Genomic DNA, 24,717 nt, shown 5'->3' with positions numbered 1-24,717 from the left:
GGCTGCTCAAATCTGTTAAAAAAACATATTGAAGTCATTTGCCCACTTCTGCCCCCCCATGTCCAAGGAGACTGCCTTGCCGTGCCCTGACATGGTTTTGAGGCCCTTCCAAACTCCACTGATGTTCTCCTGTAGGAGCTGCTCCTCCATCTTCTTCCTAGTTGTTCTTCCCCTGTCGTATCTCCCTCTGCACAGTTCTGAGCTCATCCTTATTTCCTGTCCTAAAGGCCCTCTTTTTTTCTTCAAGGAGAGCATTAAAGTGTAAGCTCAGTGTAAATTGACTCATAGTCCTGTTGTTCAAGCTCATCGCATGCAGCCCATAGGAAAAAGAATGAGACAATTTGGGACAACATAGGCCAGGTTTATAAAAAGGCAATGCAGCGTTTAAATCTACTTAGGAAGTTGAACTCATATGGGGTCAGCAAGGACATTTTAGAGATTGTGTATAGGAGCTGATTGAGAGTGTGCCGACATTTGATATGTATACTTGGTTTGGAAACCTGGGGAACAAGCTATCCAGAATTGTTAAGCTGGGCAGTAAAATAGTTGGTAAAGGCCAGACATATATACTACACACATTAGACGTAAGGCCCAGCACATTGTGTTTGACACAGTGCATCCTCTGTTTACAGAATTCAGGAAATTGCCATCAGGAAGGAGGTACTTTTAGGAGTTTGCATCCATCTCACCTCTCCACTACAATTCCCCATCCCCACAGCTTGGATTGGTCTCCAGCTCACTCATACCATTCCTGAGTTGAGGGGAAACTGACCACACCTTTAGAGTGAGCTACCTGACGCTGTGCATGTTTAAAATAGTGCACACTGGAAGTTGTGCACATTTGGATCAGTGACGAATACAAATCCCATGACCTAATCATCTCTATTATGATTGCATGATCTTGCAATTGTAAACACATAAAAGTTTATGGTTTCTGTGTAAATTGGTTTTGTATGGCTGCTAATGACTAGCCTGGGTGCCATTCCGAACTTAGTGACTAGAATTGAGTATGACTACGTCAGGCTAGCTAATGACTGCTCCATTCTGTATTATTGTGATGATGCAATAATGGGATAATAAATCTCTTTCCGTGTCCAACGGCTTTCAGAGCCGCTCGTTTTCCTCCATAGACAGCAAAATAAACTATTTTGTCTGCTATTCAGAGCAGCCTTTAAGAAAACTGCCATTCTACTACTCCCTTGTTGCCTCAACCTAATAAAATCCTATTTTACGCAGAAGCCTGGACGTTACCCTGAGCTTTCCCCCTTTTTTCTAATAGGACACTGAAGAGAATGACAGGAAATGGGAGAGAAAGAATGTGATGGGATCGGGAATTGACCACATGTTGTATTTACCCGTGGACACTTGGACCCGACTGTGGTACGGACACCCCGCCACCTGCGCCCCAACTCCCTCCACAATCCTTTTTTTTACACTTTTTTTGCACAGCTGTGGTGCATCCTTTCCTTTTAACCTTGGATTAAATAGATGTGCACACACCCTGTCTACGAGATGCTCTGTGCAGACACCACAGAAGGCATTACGTAACACATACAAGTTTACTTATTGTTATTTATTGTGCAAGATTCGTCTTCAGGCAGAGAAATGGACGACTGAGAGAGAGCTGACCAGAGTCACTCTAAGCATTCAAGTCTTCAACAGGACGTCTCCACACAAACACACACATACATACATACATCCCCCACATACAGTCTATGTACAGCAATGCACATGCACAGAGAAAGACACTAGAAGCTGAAGCTTTAAAAAAAAAAAAAAAAAAAAAAAAAAAAAAAACCCTTGGTGTGAATAAAATCAGTTTCAAACTGATTCTGTGGCACCTAGACTAAAAGACACAATAAAAAAACAAATCCAGCATTTACACACCATTTGAAGGATGTCAGTAGTACAGCAGACCTGTGCTTGCATGCATGTCTGGGGTTATATGGAGGTGAGATATCAGTCGAAGGGGATGGTCAGAGAAAATGGTGTGTTTGAGAGGACAGTGAACAATATGGCTTCTTCAAAAATATGTGTGGTTCATTTTGAGATGACTGGCTGGCACACACACACAGGCCAGGGTTGTTACTGGTCAGTGGGTTACAATATGTAGTATAGTGGGCTACATAGTGACCCCTCCCACCACCACCACATTAGGACTACTGGCACTGTGCTAAACTGTACCATTTCAGACTCACACACTGACACAGACAGACAGTTCATCAAGTACCTTTCAACCCCCCCAGAAAAACACAGAGTTCTTAAGCCCCTCACAGCTGAGACTGACAAGCCACTACAGCTGAGAGAGTGTGCGGGCATTGAAAACACTGCTCAAGGAAAGGAGGGCTCTTCACCATCAAAACACCCTCACCCCCCACCGAGATCCCACAAGCTTCTAGAGCCTCAGAAGGATTCTCATCCTGACAAGAGGCATGTCGACTCTGCCGAGCCGGTTCTGTCCCCTTACAGCAGGGGTCTGGACTGCTCAAAGACGGCTCTTCACCTTGACGGCAGGGTCACCCCTGACACACACATACAGACAGACACACACACACACACACACAGCCCTGCTGCTGTGGGCAGAAAGGCCACACACACACACACACACACACACACACACACACACACACACACAACCCTGGTGCTGTGAGCAAAGGGGTTGCACAAGTGTGGTAATGTGGCTGGACACAAGTGACCCGGTGTGTGTGTGGCTCTTTGGGAGGCGGCCACTGCAGGGAAACTCATGACCTTTCCAAGCGCAGTTTGGCCCCTGGAAGGAAACTTGATGAATAGATTCATACGCTAGAGCTTTGTCTTGATTGTCCGTGAGCAACACGCTAGCTAAACAAATCATAATTGGATTCAAACAACAAAGGCTAGACAGACTTACTTTGGCCAAAGCATATCCTGTTGCAGACACACACGTCTGTACATCCATTCACACACACACGTCTGTACATCCATTCACACACACACACACATACACCTCTTCCTACACCCTAGCTGCCTCTTCCAGTGGAATGTACATTTTGAGAAAAAAACAGGTCCTCAGCATGCAGAAACAAAGGAACCCAGAGCAAGTGTGTGCGAGTGAGTTTATGCGGGCGTGTCTTCATTGGATTGTGTATTAGCAGTCTGTGGTTGTGTAGAAGATGCCTCCAGTTCTGTTTCTCGGGTGAAGATGACCGCATCACCACTGACGTTGATCAGACACTGCGCCTGAAGAAAACAAGAGCACACACACACAATTACAGTGTATTTAATGTATCTATGCAGCACTTATAACACTGAATTTATCCCTGGCCGCTAAACAAAGCCTAGAGCCTGATCCCTGGTCTGGAGCAAGAAGGCATATTCCCTTCTAACAGGAAGACACCTTGAGCAGAACCCAGATCATTAGAGGTGTGTGTGTGTGTGTGTGTGTGTGTGTGGCCTGCTGGCCATTCTGGTGCCCTAAGCAGAATTGCTTTGTGGTGCCACCATCATGATTGTGATAACGGCCCCCGAGGAGTCCTGTTATACGGAATTAATGGACAAGGAGGAGGCAAAAAACGTTCCTCCGCCCGAGTCCATTAATTCCGTATAACAGCACACCTCGAAGGCAATAGTCGGTTGCCACTATAGGCAATAGTCATGCCTTTACAGTATAGCACGCAAAAAAAAAAACAAGCGGTTCCGTTTAAAAAGAAGCTGACTTGTTCAGTTTGTTGTACAACTTTCTTTGGCCCTAACAGTGATAGCGGTGGACAGTTAGCTTGTTTACAGTTGATTTCATTGTTGCGAAGCCTGCTTCCAGGTTCCATTTCCCTGCTTCCATTTGTTCACGTCGCTATAAGGTTTTACGGTAGAGCTAAAATGTAGCCTACCTCATTAGGCTACTCGTTACTCAATGTGTAGGCTAAGCTCCTTATCGTTCTTGGCAGATGTAACCGAATATGAATGTGAAAGACTTGCCTTTCAGGGCACAAACGGTCAAAAGCACAAAGTTTTAGAAATATCCTGGCGTCTATTTACAGACTAGGAGAAGTTTTCCATTGTCGTAGCAGTAGCACATTTTAAAAGTGGGCCTATAGCCTACACAATCTGTGTACATAGAACTTCTTCTCCCTTTACTTCCCCCGAATACATTAATTATATGCTATAGTGACACCTTATGACCGTCACAGATATTAACTAGGGGGCAGAAAAAGACACTCACTCGGTTGATAAAACTGGACATAGTAGGCCTAAGTCATCCGTTTCAAAGTCACGCTATTGTAAGGCTAATAATAGCTGTGTCCTCACACTATCGCACGTGACAATTTATTAAAAAGGTGATTTTCTCCTCTTCTGGCGTATCGCGACAGGAGAACCATGCCAACTTTGGATGCGGTTATCTTAGCAATACTTTTTGCAATACCCTTGATATACATATAGTTTGAAAGCTTAGTCAATGACCGTTCATGTGAGCACATTAACTTAATTTTGTAAATTTTACCAAAACCACTGGTTTCGCCTTGCAGGGTCACATTTAAACTATTTGACTACACTTCTCTTTAATGTCATTACATTGGTGGTGTACGTCTAATTGACTGCCTGCCCCTTTAAGGACGCGAGATAGCCTAATTACATTTCTGAGTGGATTGGAAGGCTTGCATCTCACTGTGTTCGGCTACGAGTGTAAATCACTTTTTGCATAGTGCATTACGATATGTGGATGCAATTAGGAATGTCTTCTATGTCATTAGTTAAAATAAATGTTAAAAAACAACTCAAATTAAATAATTCTTGGATCATAGAAGAGGTAAATGTCTTGCCATTTTATTAACTGTGATTTTGGTAGCACTACTCAAACTAAGCCCACAAGCTAGCAAACATGACATAAGCTACTGTAAAAGGACATCTCCAGGTAAACGTTTGCCAATCGGTTGCATAGCCTACTCAAATGTCTTAAGGCCTTAATTAACTTACTTTCATAGCCTAGGTAGGTTAGCAACACCAGGTTGAGAACTGCAAGTAAGCAGATCATTAACGTTAGCCTTTTATTTATCGTCATCAAAACTGCAGAGGAACGAACACGTTTTTCGCAAATTTGACCAATCATCGTAGTTTCCCCGTGAAATTTCACCTACCACAACAGTCCCTCGCGCAGAATATTGAGCCAGATGCCACACTTAGTTCTGCAGACACCAAAGACTGCTAATCGATGCCTTGCTAAGTGATGAAAACAATCGTCTTCGTGAACAGCTGTGCACTAGGCTACTTTGTTTGTTAGCTTTTTAAAAAGAGAGAATACGCTCATCCCTATACATAATGCAAGTGGTAAATTAATGTAATTATAGTTCGCCTTTTATTTGTGGATTTATTTAATGTAGACTATTTAGTGTTATTTCTTCCCCAAGCTCATAAAATAAATTTGGGTCGCACATAAATTGAAGGGTCGGTCGGAAACCGGAACCCAAGAATTTTTTTTTTATGCCCAGGTAGCCTATGTGGCAAGTTCATGTTGCATCGATTGAAGTCATTTAGCCAATGATGTCTTTGAAAAATAATGAGTTCAATATCGGTGTTAGCCTTCTCATTATATTTTTTAAAAATATATTTTATTTATTTTAACTGACCTGCCTGGAAATGACCCAAATATTATTAAAAATATGTTTTGTTTGACCGTGGTGACCACGGGTGTTCGTATGTTTGTGTGAGCCTGAGGCTGGCCATATGTTATGTTAACACAGCATTGCAATCTTTCTACTGACAAACTAATACATCTGGTAGATTGGGGACTCACTATATGTGTGTGTGTGTGTGTGTGTGTGTGTGTGTGTGTGTGTGTGTGTGTGTGTGTGTGTGTGTGTGTGTGTGTGTGTGTGTGTGTGTGTGTGCTGACCTGGTTCTTGTTTGGGTTCTCCATGAACACACACTCCTTCATGCTGTAGGACACCACGGCGTTCCCCCCCAGTGCCGCCACATGAGCACGGACCATGGCAAACACCTCCGCTATGAACGAGTGCAGAAACCCACTCACGCCGCCCTCCTACACACACACACACACACACACATGCACAACACACACACAGGCCAAACAAACAAAACACACATAAACATAACAAGCACAGATCATCAGTGGTAAAATAGTGTAGTTCAAAACGATGGTTACGTATGTAACCGCTGTTCTATGAATTTGAGAATTGGAGAAATGAAATAGAACTGAATGTAATATTTGAAATTGAATTCATTTGCTCTGATACATCAATGATCCTCTCTGAAAATCCCACTCTGCACTTTCACTTCTCACAATTCAGTTGTGAATGATTTGGTAACAAACAGGAATTCAGACTGTAATTTTTTGGCAAAACACCAGCAGCAGCCAATTGAAACCATTTGAAACTACAGGCTGTTTCCGGTGCGTAAAATTGGTGGGAATTTTCTTTTTAGCTTTCGCAATGCCTACTGGACTGTCGGAATTCTTTATTTCATTTTTCTGCTTGTTTGTGAGTTTTGTTCAGTCTATGGTTTTGTTACATGTGTCTTTTTTATTTGTTTAATTTGTTTAAAATTAATAGTGTACATATTTGGTTAAAATCGAATCGATTTTAGTTTTCGAAACTTGTGTTGGTTGGTCCAATCGTGTGTGTGTGTGTGTGTGCGTGTGTGTGCTGACCTCTCTGAGGGAGGTGGTCTCCCTGATGAAGAACATGTTGATGATGCCCAGGTACTTGACAATCTTGGCTCCGGGGATGAAGGACAGTGGAGTCATTTTCACCACGGCAACGGTGCTTCCAGGAAATGAGCGAGTAGAGCGCAGTGAGCGCGAGCGGCCATCAGGCAGCGGACTTGCCCTTTCCGCCGACGAGGCTAGAGAAGAGAGAGAAGCAGGGACAGAGACAGAGGAGGGGAGGAGGAGAGGATGCAGAGAGAGAGAGAGAAAGAGAGAGGAGGGAGGGGGGGCAAGAAGAGTTGGAGGGGAGGATGGGGGGGAAGAGAGGGATAACAAGAGGGTGAGAGAAGAGATAGAATAGAGAGTGATAGGAGAGAGGCAGGAGGAGAGAGAAAGAGAGAAGGATAAAGACAGAGATAGAGAGAGGAGAGAAAAGAAATGAGGGGGGGGGGGTGGCAGAGAGGAAAACAGGGGGGGGGGGGGGATAGCGGACACAGCCTTCAGAGGCGCTACACACAACCAGCTGTAAGGGACATACAGTGTGTGTGTTACACAGACAGAAACTCAGCTAGCAAACAAACCAAAGTGTGTGCCTATGGCTATGAAGGAAGGGTTGTATACATGCCTCTGTGTGTGTGTGTGTGTTATGTGTCTGTGAGAGTGCTTCTGTGTGTATACGGACGTGTGTTAGAGAGAGAGAGAGAGAGAGAGAGAGAGAGACCGTGTGTGTGTGTGTGTGTGTGTGAGCATGAATAAATGCATCCGTTTTTAGGAAAGCTAATTAATGCCCGCTAGAAGCACAGGTGGCCATGCAGCGCAGCTCAGTGCATGCGAACACACACACACACTCTCACACAGAGCCAGGAGGAGAGAAAAAAGAAACGAGATTAGTGAGAGATAGAAAGAGACACACAGTCACAGAGACAGCTAGAGCAAAAAAAGTGCAAAGCAGAGTGACTGATTGGGTGACAAGATGGAAAGACAGTAAGACAGAGAGAGAGAGAGAGAGAGAGAGAGAGACAGACGGACAGGGCAGACAAGAGGACAGTCCGATACACTCTGTCTGTGAGGGGAGGGGAGGGGAGGCAGACAGGCCTTTGCAGCGCTTCAGTACAAATTACGCCCAGCCAGAAAAATGTCACAGCTTGCTGTATCCACTCAGACACACGCACGCAGGCGCACACACATATGCACGCACACACACACACACACGCACACGCACACGCACACACACACACTTGAGTGTTTGCTGTTGTTAGCTGGACACCCTGATGTCTGATGCGTTGTGACTGTGTAAACTTAATGTCCGTGCTCTCTATAAAATGAAGACACTACGACAATGCTACATTTTGGGCTGACAACTAACACAACAATTGTTCTGTCTGATAACACCCTAAAAAATAAATACTAATATTATCCTCAAGACTAATATAACTTAGTTTACACTTATTATAACTAATAAAACTGTTAGAGATGCACAGATATGGAATTTTAGTGCCGATAACAATAACCGATATTTGTTGGTTTGTTGTATCCGATACCGATATGATAACCGATAATATTACTCTTGAAAAAAAATGTGAAAAAAGTGATTTGGGGAAAGCATTTAATAAGCATAATTTTATTGCAGTAATTTTACCTACCACCAAATGATGGACAGAACTCATAATAGTCCTCAATAGTACGGCAGTCAACAAAATAACAGTAGCCTAGCCTTACAGTATGTGTGGCTCCTTTAAGTGAACCTGACGTCAGTGAATTGCGAGTGAGTGGCTAGAGAGTTTGAATCGTTTTCATTTAGGACTAAACGCTCATAAACGGCTCAGCTTGGAATAAGCTACAGTATAGCGACCAAATCAGAGTTTAGGGAAACTTAGGTTTAGTTTCAACTGCGGGTAACTGAATAAAGCTGCAACTCCTCAGACTGTATCTTATGTCCGTCTACTCTGTTGCGCACAACCTGCTGCAGCAGAAATGAAAGGCGTTAGCCCCGAAGGTTTTAATAACTTATTATGGTGACCTGTCTGGAACTGAAGCACGAATGGTTAGCATATTTCTAGGTAATAATACAAAACCCAAGCTAAAGTAATGCAAATATAATACTAAAACACAACTTAGAACTAGGCCTACTTATGTACTCATCCCACTAACAAGTTTGTTTATTTGTTTCCCCGACCAGCGCGGTAAAGTGCAAACACACCAGCACAAGACGGCTCTAGATAGGGCTGAGCTCCGCTCTGGTAAGGTTAAATGGCGGATCATTCACGAGAGGATTTTGAGTTGCACAGATTCCCAAATGAACGCATATCCACAGATTTTGTTAGAGTGGTGAAATACATTCACACCGCTGACATTATATTGAGGAGAAAGTATAGCCAACCAAGCTCAAGTAGCTCAGTGTAGCCAGACGGACCTTACGTAGGCCTAAATTAGGACTATCGGAGCAAATATCGGAGCAAATTATCGGCCAGAATTCTCGGACCGATAATAATATTTTAATTTTTTCACTTATCGGCCAATAATATATCGGCCGCCGATATATCGTGCATCCCTAAAAACTGTTGACTGTTATTTTTAACTATTGTATTGTTTTTATTTGTAAGTCACTTTTGACAAAAGGGTCTGCCCAATCCCATAATTATAATATCTAATATTCTAAATGAATGACTGATTCATGCAGAGCCCACACTAGTAATGTGGATAGATCTGAGTGTGGCTACAGTAACAAAAAGGAATGAGGAAAGTTGAATCAGAACTGCAGTAGGTATTCAACCAAACAGGCCCTCGGGGCGAACAATGTGCTTGGCAGATACCTCCATTCACTGCGCTATGGAATAAGGGGGCTCTGTGGGATCAACACACAGGCTGCATTACGACGACTCCTGTTTCCACAGGCTTACAATCACCCTTCATTACCCTGGAAAATCTAGGAGTTCTCGCAAGAGCACAATTTGGATTGTCTCTGCAAGACACTCTGGCAATAAGTAATGATGCACGTTACTTTTGCCACTTGTATCGCGGGGAGCCAATCACATCGGTGTATCTGATATAGGCGGGCCAAAGGCGAGCTAAACAGATGACAGTCACAGTGTTATCCAATTGTGTCAAAGTCCGGAATCAGTCAGTAAACATTGGTCGTATAGTCTTATCCAATTGCGTGCAGTGAGATTTTCAAATGCATGCTTGGTGCTGCCCCTTGAGTTGGGCCATTACATTATTCGTGGCCAGACCCTTAATCTTTCTAGATTACCAGGGTCTGGAATCTCCAGGCTAACCCTTTATATCGACATGCACAAATGGCTGCCTTCTGCGGAGTTGCTCCACAAGCATGGCTTTGGGTTCAGTTAATGCCAATTCAGCAGTGTCACCCACTAAATGCTACACAATGTCTGACCATTTATTGAACTGACAAACATGCTGAATAACAAGTTTGTTTCGTTCTCATTGTGTCACGCGGCATATAGACTCCACATGTAGATTTGCTCCGTTTAGCCAATTGGAAACAAACCTACACAAATCATAATGTCCGAAGCATACCAGGATAAAGGTAAGAATTCCCCAAAATATCAGACGTAATTGCGCACACTTTAAATCGATTAGTTTAGACCCTCATTTCTCCAATTCTACTTCTTCCTCCCACCTGCTATAGAACACTCAGACACCATGTTCAAAACATGTAGCCTAACTTGCTAAACGACACGGTAACAATTTTAAAGCAACACCAAAGAGTTTTTTGTACCTTAAAATAATGTTTCCAAAATCGTTTCAGTGGTTCATCAACTCGTAACAGGGTGAACGGCAATTCTGCATTCGTTTCGCGGCCCTCTATCGGCTATAACCGCACTATGTAAGAGATCGGGTAGCGGATCTGTAGTTCGATGGAGTGAGACATAAGAAACTACAAATTTGACTTGCATCTGATGTCGCAATACATCGTACTTTTTTTATAAGTCATGCAAAATATTCTACCTTGTCTGTGGACATCGTTATTTGCAAAGCCGGTGCTGGATAAACAAATAGCGTGCGTGCGACAGAGGGAAAGTTCTTTGGTGTTGCTTTAAATCCTGGCCACACCTAAAGGGAATGCAAATTACTGCCGAGTCATGAGCTACCTCATCTCTACAGTATCCAGAGAACTTTGGTAAGAATCATAAGTCCCATTCAGACTGCAAGCAACTAGGGACAAGTGCCCATGGAATAAATTGCAGTACACAGGGAAACCAAATCCTCGACCAATCTGGTGATGAATATGGACAATATTATAAAGCTTGCCTTGTCATGATCTCATAACTGCTTATTATGATGTGTTATTTACGATAGTCTCATTTCAATTGTACAGCCAAATGATCCACAGACTAGAAAATCTGGGAAGGTCATTACATTCATAGCTTTGGCGATGAATAGACCTCATTATAAGACAGCCAGGACAGCTGGGTGTGGTAACAATGGAGTGGGGCTGGGCACTGGTGTGGGTGAAAGTGATGGAGCAATGCACAGGGCTACGGTTGAGAGGAAAAACACTCAGCAAGTTATCAAAGAGACCTACACGCCAAAAAGTCGTTTTACTTTAGTAGTGTAAGCTCTATTTTAAATATGGCTGAGGGGTAAAACACTCAGGGAGTTTTCAAAGATAACGGCTTGAACATGCAAAGAAGTTGTTTTGCTCTGGGCCTGTTTGCCAGAGACCTGTACAAGCAGTACAAGCTGGAAGGGCCTTCTGCCATCAGGACTGAAGTACGTCCTACACTAGGTGGTTGGAAAGCCTGTGGCATTAACGGTAAAAGGCTCTGCTGACAGAAGCTGCTAAGCATGCAAAACTCCCTGATTGATTGACAGCGTCGTCCGCATACGAAGAGAGCAGTGGAACAGCAGGAAGATCGGAGAAGGAGCAGGTGCCATCATGCCAGGTGCAGCTGTGCTCCTTTAAAACTGGGATCTCAATGCTACAGTCCTGTTGCAGTATGTTTGGAGACTAGGATCTCAATGCTACAGTCCGGTTGCAGTATGTTTGGAGACTAGGATCTCAATGCTACAGTCCCGTTGCAGTATGTTTGGAGACTGGGATCTCAATGCTACAGTCCCGCTGCAGTATGTTTGGAGCATGAAGAATGGAGAAGAGTGGAGGGAGCAGGAACCAGCACAGATGGAATCATAGGAGCTCTGCCGAACGGCACCGTGGGACAATCAAGTTAATTGTTGCAGAATGGCAAGTTACGGTACTTGCTGTATACTGCATGTTATGAACGAGCTACAACATAAATATTTGGCGGCAGGCAGTCCAAATTATGTCTGTTTTATGCATATTTAGTAAAGACAGGGACATTTTGAAGGAGCCACTGTAGACTGTTTTTTTTTTATTTGCTTTGAGTTTAATTTTAAACTTTCTGTTTAAACTTTCTGTCAGGAGGAAAGCCACCATTCATCATTTTAGACCTACATATTATCCAAACACAAACATCACAAATGAATGAGCGATTTGTTGACTCGTTTAAGTCATGTAACAGCAAATTCCTGAGCAACTTTTTTTTTACCAGTCCACCCCTGCCCTCTACCCAATCAGTGCACTGTTTATGAGGTCCGCTGGCCAATCAGTGCACTGTTTATGAGGTCCGCTGGCCAATCAGTGCACTGTTTGTGGGGTCCGCTGGCTTTACACCAATCAACACATGCACAGGAAATGGCATATTCAACCCAGCCCAACCAAACCAAAACAAGCTCAAAGCAAAGAGACATCTTAATGAAATCTCAGTCAATAGAAAGATCTTTTAGAGCCACTAAAATGAAATAATTCTAAAGAGATGAAAAACAGAATATGGCTATGAAGACTATGTGTTTAAAAGTCTTTAGGATTAATTTAATGCACTTAAGTATGGATTAATTTCCTGAACAGTGGACCGTGAGAACGTATTTCACTTTAGAATTACATCATTATTGTAGCTCTAGGGGGGTTTATATTTGTGTTCTGACTACAAAAGCTCTACAAATCATCCTCAAAACTGCATGGCAAAAGATTCTGAATTAACCCACGACGCACACAGTGTTGTACTAACCCAGTGGATTAGACCAAACATCCACTCCTTCACATGCACTTTCACAACAATGAGAATATAGAATACCAGCAAAAGTTGATGCCTACTCACTGTCCAAATCACAAAAAGCTGATAAAATCAAGACTCTTTTCATGTCTCAAGATGCGTCAGGACTAGGCAACACTCCAGTGTTGTTGTAACTTTGCTGATAGAATATCACACAGGATGTGTCATATTCACAGCATATTCCATTATATTGCATTCCTGTGCAGTTTATGTAAGTCATTTTAGATAGCAGCATCTGCAGGAATCAAGACTAGAGTTGTAGTTGTAGTAAGTGGCAGTAGGTAGGCATGCTAACGCACCAGGCAACATCTCAGTCATGCTAACGTTCTGATGAGAGTGCCCATGCATTCCCATTCACAAGTGGATCTATTCACCCTCAACACTCCCACACCACAACACACACCACCCAAAATCAAACCTACACACACCACCCAAAATCAAACCTACACACACACACACACACACACACACACACACTCACTACGCCAGCAGAAGTCACACGCTTTCTTCAGTCTTCCAAACATGCATACCAGACCTACCTTTACACACTGATACTCAAAAGTCTCTCGTATACACACACGCACACACACACACACACACACACACAAATATACACAGCTCCCCCCACCTGAATACATACACAACTGTATGTTTGAAAACTTCTCTGTTCCAATTCCGAGCCCATCAATGTCCTGATGTGGCTCACTGTGGGGGTTGTGTGTATGAATGTGTGTGTGTGTGTGTAAGGCTACAGGGATGACACACTTCTGTCCAGCTGCCACAATAGAATGCTAGGCAACACCTTCAAAATGAAAATCAAATGGCTATTGATACCATCACACACACACACACACACACACACACACAATGAGTAACTGCTAGATGTAATAAAGGTCAAGGCCTTGTGACATGTGTGTAAGAACCCACACATGGACACTGTGAAGACTATGACACATTCCAGTGCCCCTGCGTGCTGTTCCGGAGAGTCCCACTGGAGTTAAAAGCTGCACCAAACAGTGAGGGCTCAACACCACCATCTAGTTGAGACCTTATGAGTGCATGGTCTAATCTGTATGCCTGGTCAGATGGGTAATGTGAACTGGAATTAGGAGGTCAATTCAACAGTATCCTGCACTGTTGTACATTTTGTAGCAAGTACTCACTGTAGCAGTACATGTGTGTGTGTGGGGTTGGACTTCTGCATCAGCCGTGAAGGTGTTGCACAGCACCCTGTTCTGGAAGGTGGATCTACTTATCACAATCTCCACCAACCAATCACACTGTCATAACCTGCATGTGCCACAAAAAGGCATCGAGACTCCAGTCCCAGCAGCAGAGGAGAGAAAGAGTGCGATAATCAGTGTGTGCTTGTGTGTGTGTGTGTGTGTGTAAGACAGAGGGACAGCATGTGTGCTAAGAATAGATTAGTGAGTACATGTGTGGGAGTGTGCAGACATGAGAGTGATGGGGGTGAACTGACGAATGAATAGGATATACGAGAACCAATTGTTAAATCGAGAGAGAGTGAGTGACATTGAGTGCTCCCACACATCTTCGTGCTCATGGTGTGAGCTCTGTGTGTGTGTGTGTGTGTGTGTGTGTGTGTGTGTGTGTGTGTGTGTGTGTGTGTGTGTGTGTGTTTGTGTGTTTAACTACAGTGCTCCTACTTGTCTTTATTGATCCGCGTCTTATGGTGTGAGCTTTCAGTCTAAGCTGCTCTATCCACGAGCTGCATCTGTCTGCAAAGGAACTGTAATCAACTGAGGGAGCTGGAAAAACACACACGCACGCACGCACGCACACATACATACACACGCACACACACATACACACACACACGCGCACGCACAGAGGCCCACACACACAGGGAGACAAACAGAAGAGAATAGGACAGGACAGACGACAGAGGAACAGGAAGAGAACAGAAAAAACACAGGAGGGTAAAATGGCTGCCGCCGCTCTCAAGCCCAAACTACCTCCAAATAAACACACCAGCGTCTCTATGGAAACGCACCGTACCACACCAGCTCGCACCGGACACACTTACCTCTAGCCAGGCCACCAGCCGAGCCGTCTGAGGGCCCTGTGGAACACACACACACACACACAATAAAGTGCAAAAACAAGATCAGCTCAAGGTATTATGGACAAGAAGGAAAACGGCTGTCAACCCAGGTAACATATGGTGATGGTGATGGGTAAAAGAATATGCGTTACATCTGTGTGTGTGTGTGTCAATATGTGTGTACTGTGCTGTAGGGATTTGTATAACTCTGTGTGTGAGTCTGTTACCTGAGTTCTTGGCGGAGCTGAGGGGCTGAGGGTTCTCTGCACTGAGCTCCAGAGGAAACTGAAGCTGATCCTCATTTTCAGTAATGACTGTTGGAGCAAGAGCAGCGCACACACACATGCACACACACACACACCCAAACACACCCACCCACAACCACGCACAAACACACAAAGTAAACACCTCAACCTCAATGTAAACCTCATTTACTCTGGATCTCCCAAAAAGCTTAACGAGTTCTCCCAGCCCGAGAACAGACACACAACCAAACACACAGCATTACCTTTCATTGGAGCGCGATCATCACCAGACTTGTTGCTGTCCTGAATCTGATCTTTGTGAAAGCTCATTGCTACAGCAGTCACAGCAACCTGCCAACAACAACCAATCAACACTCAGATCTGGCCCCCCTAACTTCTCATAAACAACCAATCAACACTCAAATCTCACACACAACTTGCCATACACAGCCATTAAAGACTGAGATGTCACCCACAACCAGGGGCCTATTGCACAAAACTAGGATAAGGGATTAAGCCGGGATATCTTGGTTATCCTGGCTCAATTTATCCGTGATCTGGTAGCACAAAAGGGGGATAGTGGGCAGCAGAATATGTTATGGTATACTGTAAGTCACCATGGCGATTTATTCTGTGGAGCTAGCCTGCTCCAGACCAGGCTAAGTTCAAGGATCTATTTAATCTCATCCCTTATCTCAGTCAGCAGTCACCACAAACGGAAATCAATAGTTATTCCACTGCCCACTACACATTGTTATCACATATAACTAGACCCACTGTCATTATTTAAACCTTTGTGATCATTAATTAACTTTTACAGGATCGGTTTCACCTGGCTTGATGAATCCGTGTCGGCTCATCCTGGCTTGCTCGTTGTGCAACCAATTAAGCCTGTACGCTCTTGTTTTGGATTCATTGAGCGCAGTTCAGTAACTTATCCCGGATGTCTTAATTCTGCTTTTGTGCAATAGGCCCCAGACAGCAAAATTCATGTACAACATATACATATATTGTTGTCATGGTCACCAAAGCACAACATGCACAGATACAAACACAGACACACATAGCACAGGCTGCTGGCATCTGCAGGCCTTTGTTCCCAGACCTGAATAAGTTCGTCTTCTGGTACGGCAACGGTGAAGTTGAGATGGCACAGACAGCAGGGAACCATCGAGCGCAGCTTGAAGTAGAGACTCTACAGGGAGGCATCCGCACAAACAGTTCAAAACAAAATCAAAGCACCTCTAAAAGAGACACAAAGTTGGAGAGATCGGTGGAGATGTAAAGAGCGCTCACTCACCTTGAGCAAATTCTCACACAACTCACTGAAGATTTTGTTGAGTCCCTGATTGGTCAGGTTGACATTGCTCAGGCGGAACACCCTCACGGAGGAAAACATCTATGAAGGGCAGGAATGTGTTTACATTTCAGTTATACAGTAAAACACTATGACAACAAGGCAACATTTGCTGAACACAGTTCCAGTTGGTTAAGTCCCGTAGGTGACCATGTGAGAGAGAGTGCAGTAGAGTGGAGGGAGAGGGGCTTGTGCTTGTGTTTGTAGGGTGTGTTGTCCAGTGTGTGAGGACCTCACCTGGAGTCCTGACGTCCAGTTGTATATCCCAGGCATGATCTCTGTGTTACAACTGAAGAATCCTGAGAGAGAACACAAACACTTACTGAAACATGGATGAAACCAGAGAACACTGCCACGCCTGCAGCACTGTCAACTAACGATGCCTTTTCATATACTAGTTGTTTAGGAGATTAAACAGAATTTCTTATCTCTAACAACTGGAACTTGACAAAGTCGCTTCCTGCATACAATTAGGACTCATTTGAATAGCACACAAACATGACAAGTGAACTTTTCTGATAACTGAACCGGCAACCCGGTTACAAGCCCGAAGACCTAACCAGTAGGCCACTGCTGCCTCCATTGAGAGAGAGTGTGTGTGTGTGTTTGTTTGTGTCCACATGTGTGTGTGTGTTTGTGTGTGTCCACATGTGTGTGTGTGTGAGTGTGAGTGTGTGTGCACATGCGTGTGTGTGTGAGTGTGAGTGTGTGTGCACATGCGTGTGTGTGTACCTGGAGGAGTATGGGCATCAGTCAGGAGGGAGTGGATGTCTTCCACAGCATCAGTGTCATCAATCTACACAAACACACACCAAAAATGTTACACACAAAGTTCTTGATGACACACACAAACATTAAAGAAAGGTGTGGAAAAACTGACCAATGCATGCACACACACGCACACACACCTCAAGGACGAAGGCATCCTTCTTGCCGTGGGACAGGTCGATCTCGGACAGCTCGTCTGAGCTCTCGGAATGCGAGCGGAAGAGGCGGGACCTCTGGCGAGGCTCAGGGATGGGAGAACCAATCAGCTCCTCAACAACCTCCTGCAATGCACGCCCACACACACACGCGAGACACTTTCAGATGCACCCAACGGGACAGGCACATAGCCACATCAGCGGGCACCTCAAATGGACATGGTACAGGGACAACAGGCAACGTTATCCACCTGTAGAGAACCCACTGCCTTCAAGTAACACAGATTTGAGGTTTCCATAAATCTGATTCCAATCTCTTGCCAGTCACTTTCAGATAATCTGATTGGCATTTTGCTTGTATGCCAGAGACAGAGAGAGACTCAACAGTGGATTGATGTCAGTGTTACTGGTTTCTCCTCAAGTTGTATGTATGAATGCTTGTGTGTATGTGTGTATAGCATAATCCATCACGGATGGGTTGCTCTCACAGATGAGGTTATTCTTCTGTGTGTGTGTGTGTGTGTGTGTGTGTGTGTGTGTGTGTGTGTGTGCATATAGGTCTAACTCACAGGGGGGTTGATGTGGTAGAGCTCTCGGTTCTTGTTGATGGTGTCATTGATCTTGCGCTGCATGTTGGAAACGTGCTGCTCGTAGCTCAGGTCTCCTGGGGCCTTCCCTGCTATCTGGATCCCTCCTGGACACGGCAGTGCCGACAAATACACACCTGTCGCCGACTGCAGTCCACACACACACACACACACACAGACAGACACATGAGCGTAAAACACACGCATACATTGAGCATACATTAGGAATGGGTTTTTCCTTTGTAAAACAAAATATGAAGAGAAAAATAAGGTACACAGAATCCCACCAGAGTACCTTTTCGAAGACGTGTACAAACTCATACAAGCACACATACAGTACACTCTTGCAGACGTGTACAGACACTCATACAAGCACACATACACTCTTGAAGACGTGTACAGAGACACTCATACAAGCACACGTACACTCTTGAAGACATGTACAAACACTCATACAAGCACACATACACTCTTGAAGACGTGTACAAACACTAATACAAGCACACATACACTCTTGCAGCCGTCCTTGGCATGAAGGCCTCGTGCACAAGACCAATAAAACTAAACAAATGCACACTCACACACACACACTTCACATGCATAATAACCTTGTTCCACTGCACATTACAGCCATTGAACAACCAAACAAGTGCATTAATGCGCACACACACACATACTCTCACTCACACTCTCAATCTCTCTCAGATATGAAGGTTTGCAAAGTGATTTCAAAACACCAAAATACAGAATTTTATTTAGATGGCGTGGCTACCGTACACCACGTTCCAAATTATTATGCAAATTACATTTCTCAGATTTTCCTAAATAGTTGATGCCAATGACAGTCAGTATAATTTTCAAGTCATCAACCGTTAGAGTATAATTTGAATTTTATTGAACAAACCTCCCAATGATAACAGTATTTTTTTTTTAAATAAAAAACTCAAAATGCACTGTTCCAAATTTCTGCTTCCAAATTGCTCCCTGTAGCAGCAACTGGAATCCATGTATTTCCACGGAATTATTTTTGGAATCTAATCCCTTATCATACCTGTTCATTCGTACTAGTCGCTCGACTTATCGTGATGGTGGCGAACGGTAAACTTCCTGAAGGTACTGTCTGTATAAATCGTCTTGTAAATAAACTAGCAGTGCTTTTTCAAAGTTCTCAATGTTTCGTTTTAAATGCCAGGGCCCTCAGAAGTCTACCAATGAAGTGTGGAGCTTCTTTGAGTTTCGTAAATGGTGTAAAACAGTGATTTATTTGCTAGGCCTATGCCCGAGGCACCCCCTTTGAAAACCTGTTGGTAGCATCGGCTAACTAGCGCCAGATGGAGTGCAGGGGACAAGCCGAGATGAGCAATGAGACAAAAGTTCACACTCGGTATTATGTTTCAACACACTTTAGGTCAATATCACACCAAACTTCTCCTTTAACATAGGACCCCTTCATTGATATCACCTTCACAATTCTTGCATCCATTGAACTTGAACTTCTTGGAGAGTTCTGCTTTCATGTCTTTGCAGGATGTCAGAATAGCCTCCCAGAGCTGCTCAGGGCTCCAGAGTGCGACCAATTTGGTCGCATATGCGACCTAATTTTTCAGAAGTGCGACTAAAAAAAATCGGAGGTCGCACCAGTGCGACCAGCTATTCGAGAGAGGAAAAAGTGTCCGCATTGAAACTCTACCTTTGCTTCAATAACAGACACATATTTGGCCAATATCGTGGTTTAAACAAATCACAGATAGTGAAGGGCGGGACCTCCCCTCTGATTGGCGGTGGCAGTGCCTGTGTGTAAATTTGAAAATGTGTGTGCTGCAGAGAGAGAGAGGGAGGTCAGAGACCCGTCAGATAAACAGAGTGGATGTAGTTGCATACAGTGTGGTCACATAGGCCGAGATAAATGTCCCCTCTCCCCTCTGCCTTTCAGCGGCTGGCAGCAGCAAACCGATCAGACGAGCCCGAGATGATGATCAAGTTTATCGTTGCCTACGATAGGCCTAGTGAAACTTCCCTTAACCAAGTTCAGTCCGAAATAATTATTCACCAGAAAAATAGTTTAAACGTAAAGCCGACGTACAGGAATGCTACTTGCGCCAAATTTATAGGAGTCATTGCAGATGAAAAGACGTCTTAAAATTGTGAACAATGCATACAAGGCCTTCACGAACGACAGAGATACAGATATCGCCGAAAAGGAGTGTGTCATTGACCGCAGTTACATGCAGGGAGTAACCCGGTTTTCAACAGCAATATTCATTTTGCGCGCGAGTTGTGTAAACTCATTCTGATGGCATCAATCAATTTAATCCGGTATTTGGAGCAAACCGAACATCGCTGCTACATTTAAAGCCCGAATATTCCCTGCATGTATACAGTGGTCATTGTGTACGGTGAATTGAATGGACACATTTAGATCGAGCATGGCAAGTCATTGCAATAGCCTATAATAATAGGCCTACCATTTCGTTCCTGCATTAACCATGTTCTTATTGAAAATTTAAAAATACTAAAATTAAAAAGTAAATTGCATTGTGGCGCTGTCAAATGATTATTGCAATCATCATTGCAAAATCACATAAAAATCTCTTTAAATTGTGCTCAAATACATTTCTATGGAAGATGCTAGCATGGCGAGCTGGTTTAGCCAAGGCCTAAAGATCATGAAGGATAGTATGTAAAACATTGAGCCATGAGATGTGCAGTTTGAAGCCCTTAAAAGACGTGCACTGTTAATTTACTCACTGTTATTTTTATTTAATACATCTTGAGATGTTTTAAGTTTAAATTTCAGCTCAGTGAAGCACTTTAAGCACCAACACTTTAAGTTACTTTTCTTGTAGAATTGTAAATCATAAGTCATAGGACAACCTATATAGGACAGTAATTAAGGAAAAAAAGTGAACCTGCTGCGGTGTTAAATGCAATGTGGTTGAACATTTGGGTGCACCTAACTTTTGTGCTGGTGCACCTAAGAAAAAAAGTTAGGCGCACCAGTGCAACCAGTGCAAAAAGTTAGTCTGGAGCCCTGCTGCTGCTTGGATGTGAACTATAAGTATAAGTATATACACTCTTTTGATTCCGTGAGGGAAATTTGGTCTCTGCATTTATCCCAATCCGTGAATTAGTGAAACACACACAGCACACAGTGAACACACAGTGAGGTGAAGCACACACTAATCCCGGCGCAGTGAGCTGCCTGCATCAACAGCGGCGCTCGGGGAGCAGTGAGGGGTTAGGTGCCTTGCTCAAGCGCACTTCAGCCGTGCCTACTGTTCGGGGTTCGAACCAGCAACCCTCCGGTTACAGGTCCAAAGTGCTAACCAGTAGGCTACGGCTGCCCCACCCTCATAGATCTTTTGCTTGACGATGCTCCAAAGGTTCTCAATAGGGTTGAGGTCAGGGGAAGATGGGGGCCACACCATGAGTTTCTCTCCTTTTATGCCCATAGCAGCCAATGACCCAGAGTTATTCTTTGCAGCTACGGAAGGCATGGTTCTTTTTTTTGCACCACGGAAGAAAGTGGTCAGTCAGAAACTCTACATACTTTGCCCAGAGAATGTCTAATAAGGAGAGAACCTTCACTCTCGGAACTCTTCCGGTGTGGTACTGCATCTAGGGGCGCTCACGGGCGAGTCCAGAATGAATGGAGGTCTATGGAGCTGTACCCCTCAAAATCCACTTTTCTCGGGATATAATTTTTTTTCAAGTAATTTGAATATTGTATTCGAAAGGGGAGGCAAAGACAATACACTTGGTGGAGTATTATATTTTTTAAAGTCACTTAATTGTTCTAAAAAGCCTTTCAAACGTGCCAATGACGTCATTCATTAGCATGATCATAGCATAGCATAGCATCGATGCTAGCGTGTTATGGGCAACAACGACCTAACCTGTAAGAAAACGAAAGGACATGACTCCCGGATTATTTCACTTTTGATTGAAAATCCATATCCATTTTGCGAAAAATAAAATAAAATCTGAGGGTTTCAGTTGTTAAATAGGTGAAAACAACAAATGTAGCCATGTAGCTCCATAGGACCCCATGTATTTTGGACTCGCCCGCGATCGCCATCTAGGTGAACTCTGGTGAACTGCAGCCAAATTCGGTTTGTATGGGATTAATAGAGAGTGGGGAGGCTCTCCTTAGAAGGGCTCTGCTTTGCCGAGGTCATTTTCACCGACAGGGACCCTAAAGGGGCCTACCAGCTCTCTCCCCATGATTCCGGCCCAAACCATGACTCCACCACCTCCTTGCTGACGTCTCAGCTTTGTTGGGACACGGTGGCCATTCACCAACCATCCATTACTCCATCCATCTGGACCATCTAGGGTTGCACGCAGGCTTGGAATTTCACCATTCTGGGGGCAAGGCCACTTGGCCTTCAGTTGGGCATATTTGGTGGGGGGCACAAAGGCCACATGTCAGGGCACCAAGGCCAAAGTTAACTATACAGTAGTAGGCTATAAAAATTATAAAAGTTGTATTTAGCCTATTCACTGCAGTAGACCTGCATCACTGTATGAAACATTACAAAAACATGAAACATGACCTATTACATATAACTGTAAATCATCTGATCATCTAATAAAAACAGATATCTAGGCTATATATAAAATGTATTTTATATTTGGCCTGCTATTAAAATTCATGTATTGAACAATTTAATTTTAAGCACAGCTCAGCTTTAAGAAACTCAAATAGCCTAGATGCATGCTTAGCATTTTGTGATCATAAAGGCTACTTTCACAAACTCTTAGTCAGCTGTCCTCTGATTTACCAATATCTAGGCAATATTTGTAACATTTATTTTGTATTTGGCCCGTTATGAAATCATGTGGAACAATTTAAACACATTATAAAACTTAAAGCCCAAATTTGGAGACATCCATGCATGTCGAAATTTACTGCAAATTCAACTGGATTACTCTGGAACGGCTAACTATACAGGGGACTGCTTTACACCTTTGTGTTCGGTAAGGTCTGCTGTTTATTGTGATATGTGGTTTGTCATGTGTTAAAAGAAGGGTTCGTGAAGTATTCAGATGAATGGGTAGGGAGATCATGGACGCAAAAGCTTCAGTAGAATGTATGATTAAATGGAATTATATTATTTACTTTTCTCGCGAACCGTTCAATACAGCAATTATCGGCTAACCTCGTTTAAAAGCTGAGAAAAAGCTCTTTCATGTGATACTTGTGATGTCTGTGTGATGAATAGGCTACTTCGCGAGTAGTTCAACTGAGAAGAATGGGTGAATTTGGACACACTTTCTTTCTTGCGCTGTCACTTTCTCCACTGCGTAAAAGACTAAATTAATTTGCGCTGTGAATGCTAAGATTATTTTGACCACAGGCTAAATAAAAATTGCTATTAGTAGGACACAAAGCAGAATATTGAAAGAAGGGGGCACCAAGGCCACCATGGCCTGTAAACCTATGATTTTCAAAGGGGCTTCACGGCCAACGCAAGGGGCTACGACGGCCATGGCCGTCGTGGCAGCCGTGAAATTCCTACCCTGGTTGCACGGCTCTCATCCGTAAACAAAACTGTTTGAAAATTAGTCTTCATGTATTCCTGAGCCGATTGCAACCATTTCTGCTTGTGAGCATTGTTTAGGGGTGGCCGAATAGTAGACACAATACCATCCATGAGTTTAATTGAAAAACAAAAAAAAATATGACACTTAAATCCAATTTGCATTTGCAATAATTTGGAACACGGTGCATTTTGTAGTTTATTTTGATACACTTAAAAAATGAGGGAATTGGATATTTTATTTTAAAATACATTTTGATGCATTTTGCCAATCCCATAGACCTCTGAAGTTCGCCTACAAAAAGCTGCCATCTTTGACATCCGGTATCTGGCGATTTGTCCTATGGGAAAATAACATGGGGATTTTGAATTATCGCACCTGTTAAACTCTCACGGTGATGAAAAAGTCTGAAATGCAGACGTTTTCCTGAACACACTTTTGTCCTCTGCCTTCGAGTGGATACTGTGATCTCCGGTACGTAAAGGCAAGATTTTGCTAGGCAAGGCAATTTTTGCTACACCAGAGCTAACTTGCAATGCAACTTGCATTAACAAACTAGATCAGTGGTTCTCAAACTTTTTCTTTCATTCCCCACTTTGATCAAGGGGGCATTCTCGAGCCCCACCTGTCCCTCATCGCTCTAAGAAAGTGGTAGGTCAAGCTTAAAATTGTCAAATTTATTGAAACTAGATGTACCGCAGAGCGGTACAAAATATGACCGCCGCCCAGTCCAGCACATTTTTTCCACAAAAATAAATCACGCTGAAAGGCCTATATGATTCGAACTGTCTCACTAAATTGCATTATCCACACTCAATTCTCACTGGTATCTGCTAGACAACAAGTACCAAAACATGATTAGTTCATAGATTTCACATGTAAAATTCATTTTATACAACCCCACCCCCATCTTGCTTGTTTATAATTCTGAGAAATTCTTGAATTGTGTGCATGTGTGCGTGTACACGTTTATGTTTATGTGTGTGGGTGTGTGTGTGTGTGTGTGCGTGCTTGCCTGCGTATGTGTGTTTGTGCATGTGCATGCATGCGTACATATGTCTACTGTGTGAGTATGTGTCATACGTATGATTACTGTGAATGTATGTGTGTGCGTGTGTATCTGTTTATGCACATGTGTGCACATGGAATGGGTTAACATGACCCCTAGAGGCAAACATACAGAAAAAAATTGGTCATCCTAGGCCCTACGGTTCTCAAGATATTTACAGAAAACTGTGTCTGCCCTACCCTCCTTTCGGGGGGT

General features: G+C 43.5%; 1 protein-coding gene across 4 annotated transcripts in view; it reads right to left on the bottom strand.

Annotated features, from left to right (window-relative positions):
- Positions 1–1,558: 1,558 nt before the first annotated feature.
- Positions 1,559–24,717, bottom strand: part of c2cd5 (C2 calcium dependent domain containing 5) — a 54,684-nt gene continuing 31,525 nt past the window's right edge. For 3 of the 4 annotated variants that reach the window (XM_076270950.1, XM_076270922.1, XM_076270941.1), the window contains 13 exons: positions 17,892–18,056; positions 17,308–17,448; positions 17,132–17,195; positions 16,637–16,698; positions 16,343–16,441; positions 16,148–16,237; positions 15,306–15,393; positions 15,025–15,111; positions 14,780–14,815; positions 14,400–14,501; positions 6,641–6,834; positions 5,867–6,013; positions 1,559–3,219 (listed from right to left, as the gene is read on the bottom strand). In XM_076270950.1, the coding sequence (XP_076127065.1) occupies positions 3,097–3,219; positions 5,867–6,013; positions 6,641–6,834; positions 14,400–14,501; positions 14,780–14,815; positions 15,025–15,111; positions 15,306–15,393; positions 16,148–16,237; positions 16,343–16,441; positions 16,637–16,698; positions 17,132–17,195; positions 17,308–17,448; positions 17,892–18,056 (1,398 nt within the window). In that variant the 3' untranslated portion in view covers positions 1,559–3,096. The remainder of the gene's footprint in view (positions 3,220–5,866; positions 6,014–6,640; positions 6,835–14,399; positions 14,502–14,779; positions 14,816–15,024; positions 15,112–15,305; positions 15,394–16,147; positions 16,238–16,342; positions 16,442–16,636; positions 16,699–17,131; positions 17,196–17,307; positions 17,449–17,891; positions 18,057–24,717) is intronic. The other variant, XM_076270931.1, reaches the window with a different exon arrangement.

This window comes from Alosa pseudoharengus, unplaced genomic scaffold (assembly GCF_046254945.1).
Source record: "Alosa pseudoharengus isolate Yale_2024_CS ecotype anadromous, Long Island Sound unplaced genomic scaffold, YU_APseudo_1.1 YU_APseudo_1.1_scf_10, whole genome shotgun sequence".
Taxonomy (NCBI): Eukaryota; Metazoa; Chordata; class Actinopteri; order Clupeiformes; family Clupeidae; genus Alosa; species Alosa pseudoharengus.
This window is presented reverse-complemented; position numbering and strand designations above follow the sequence as displayed.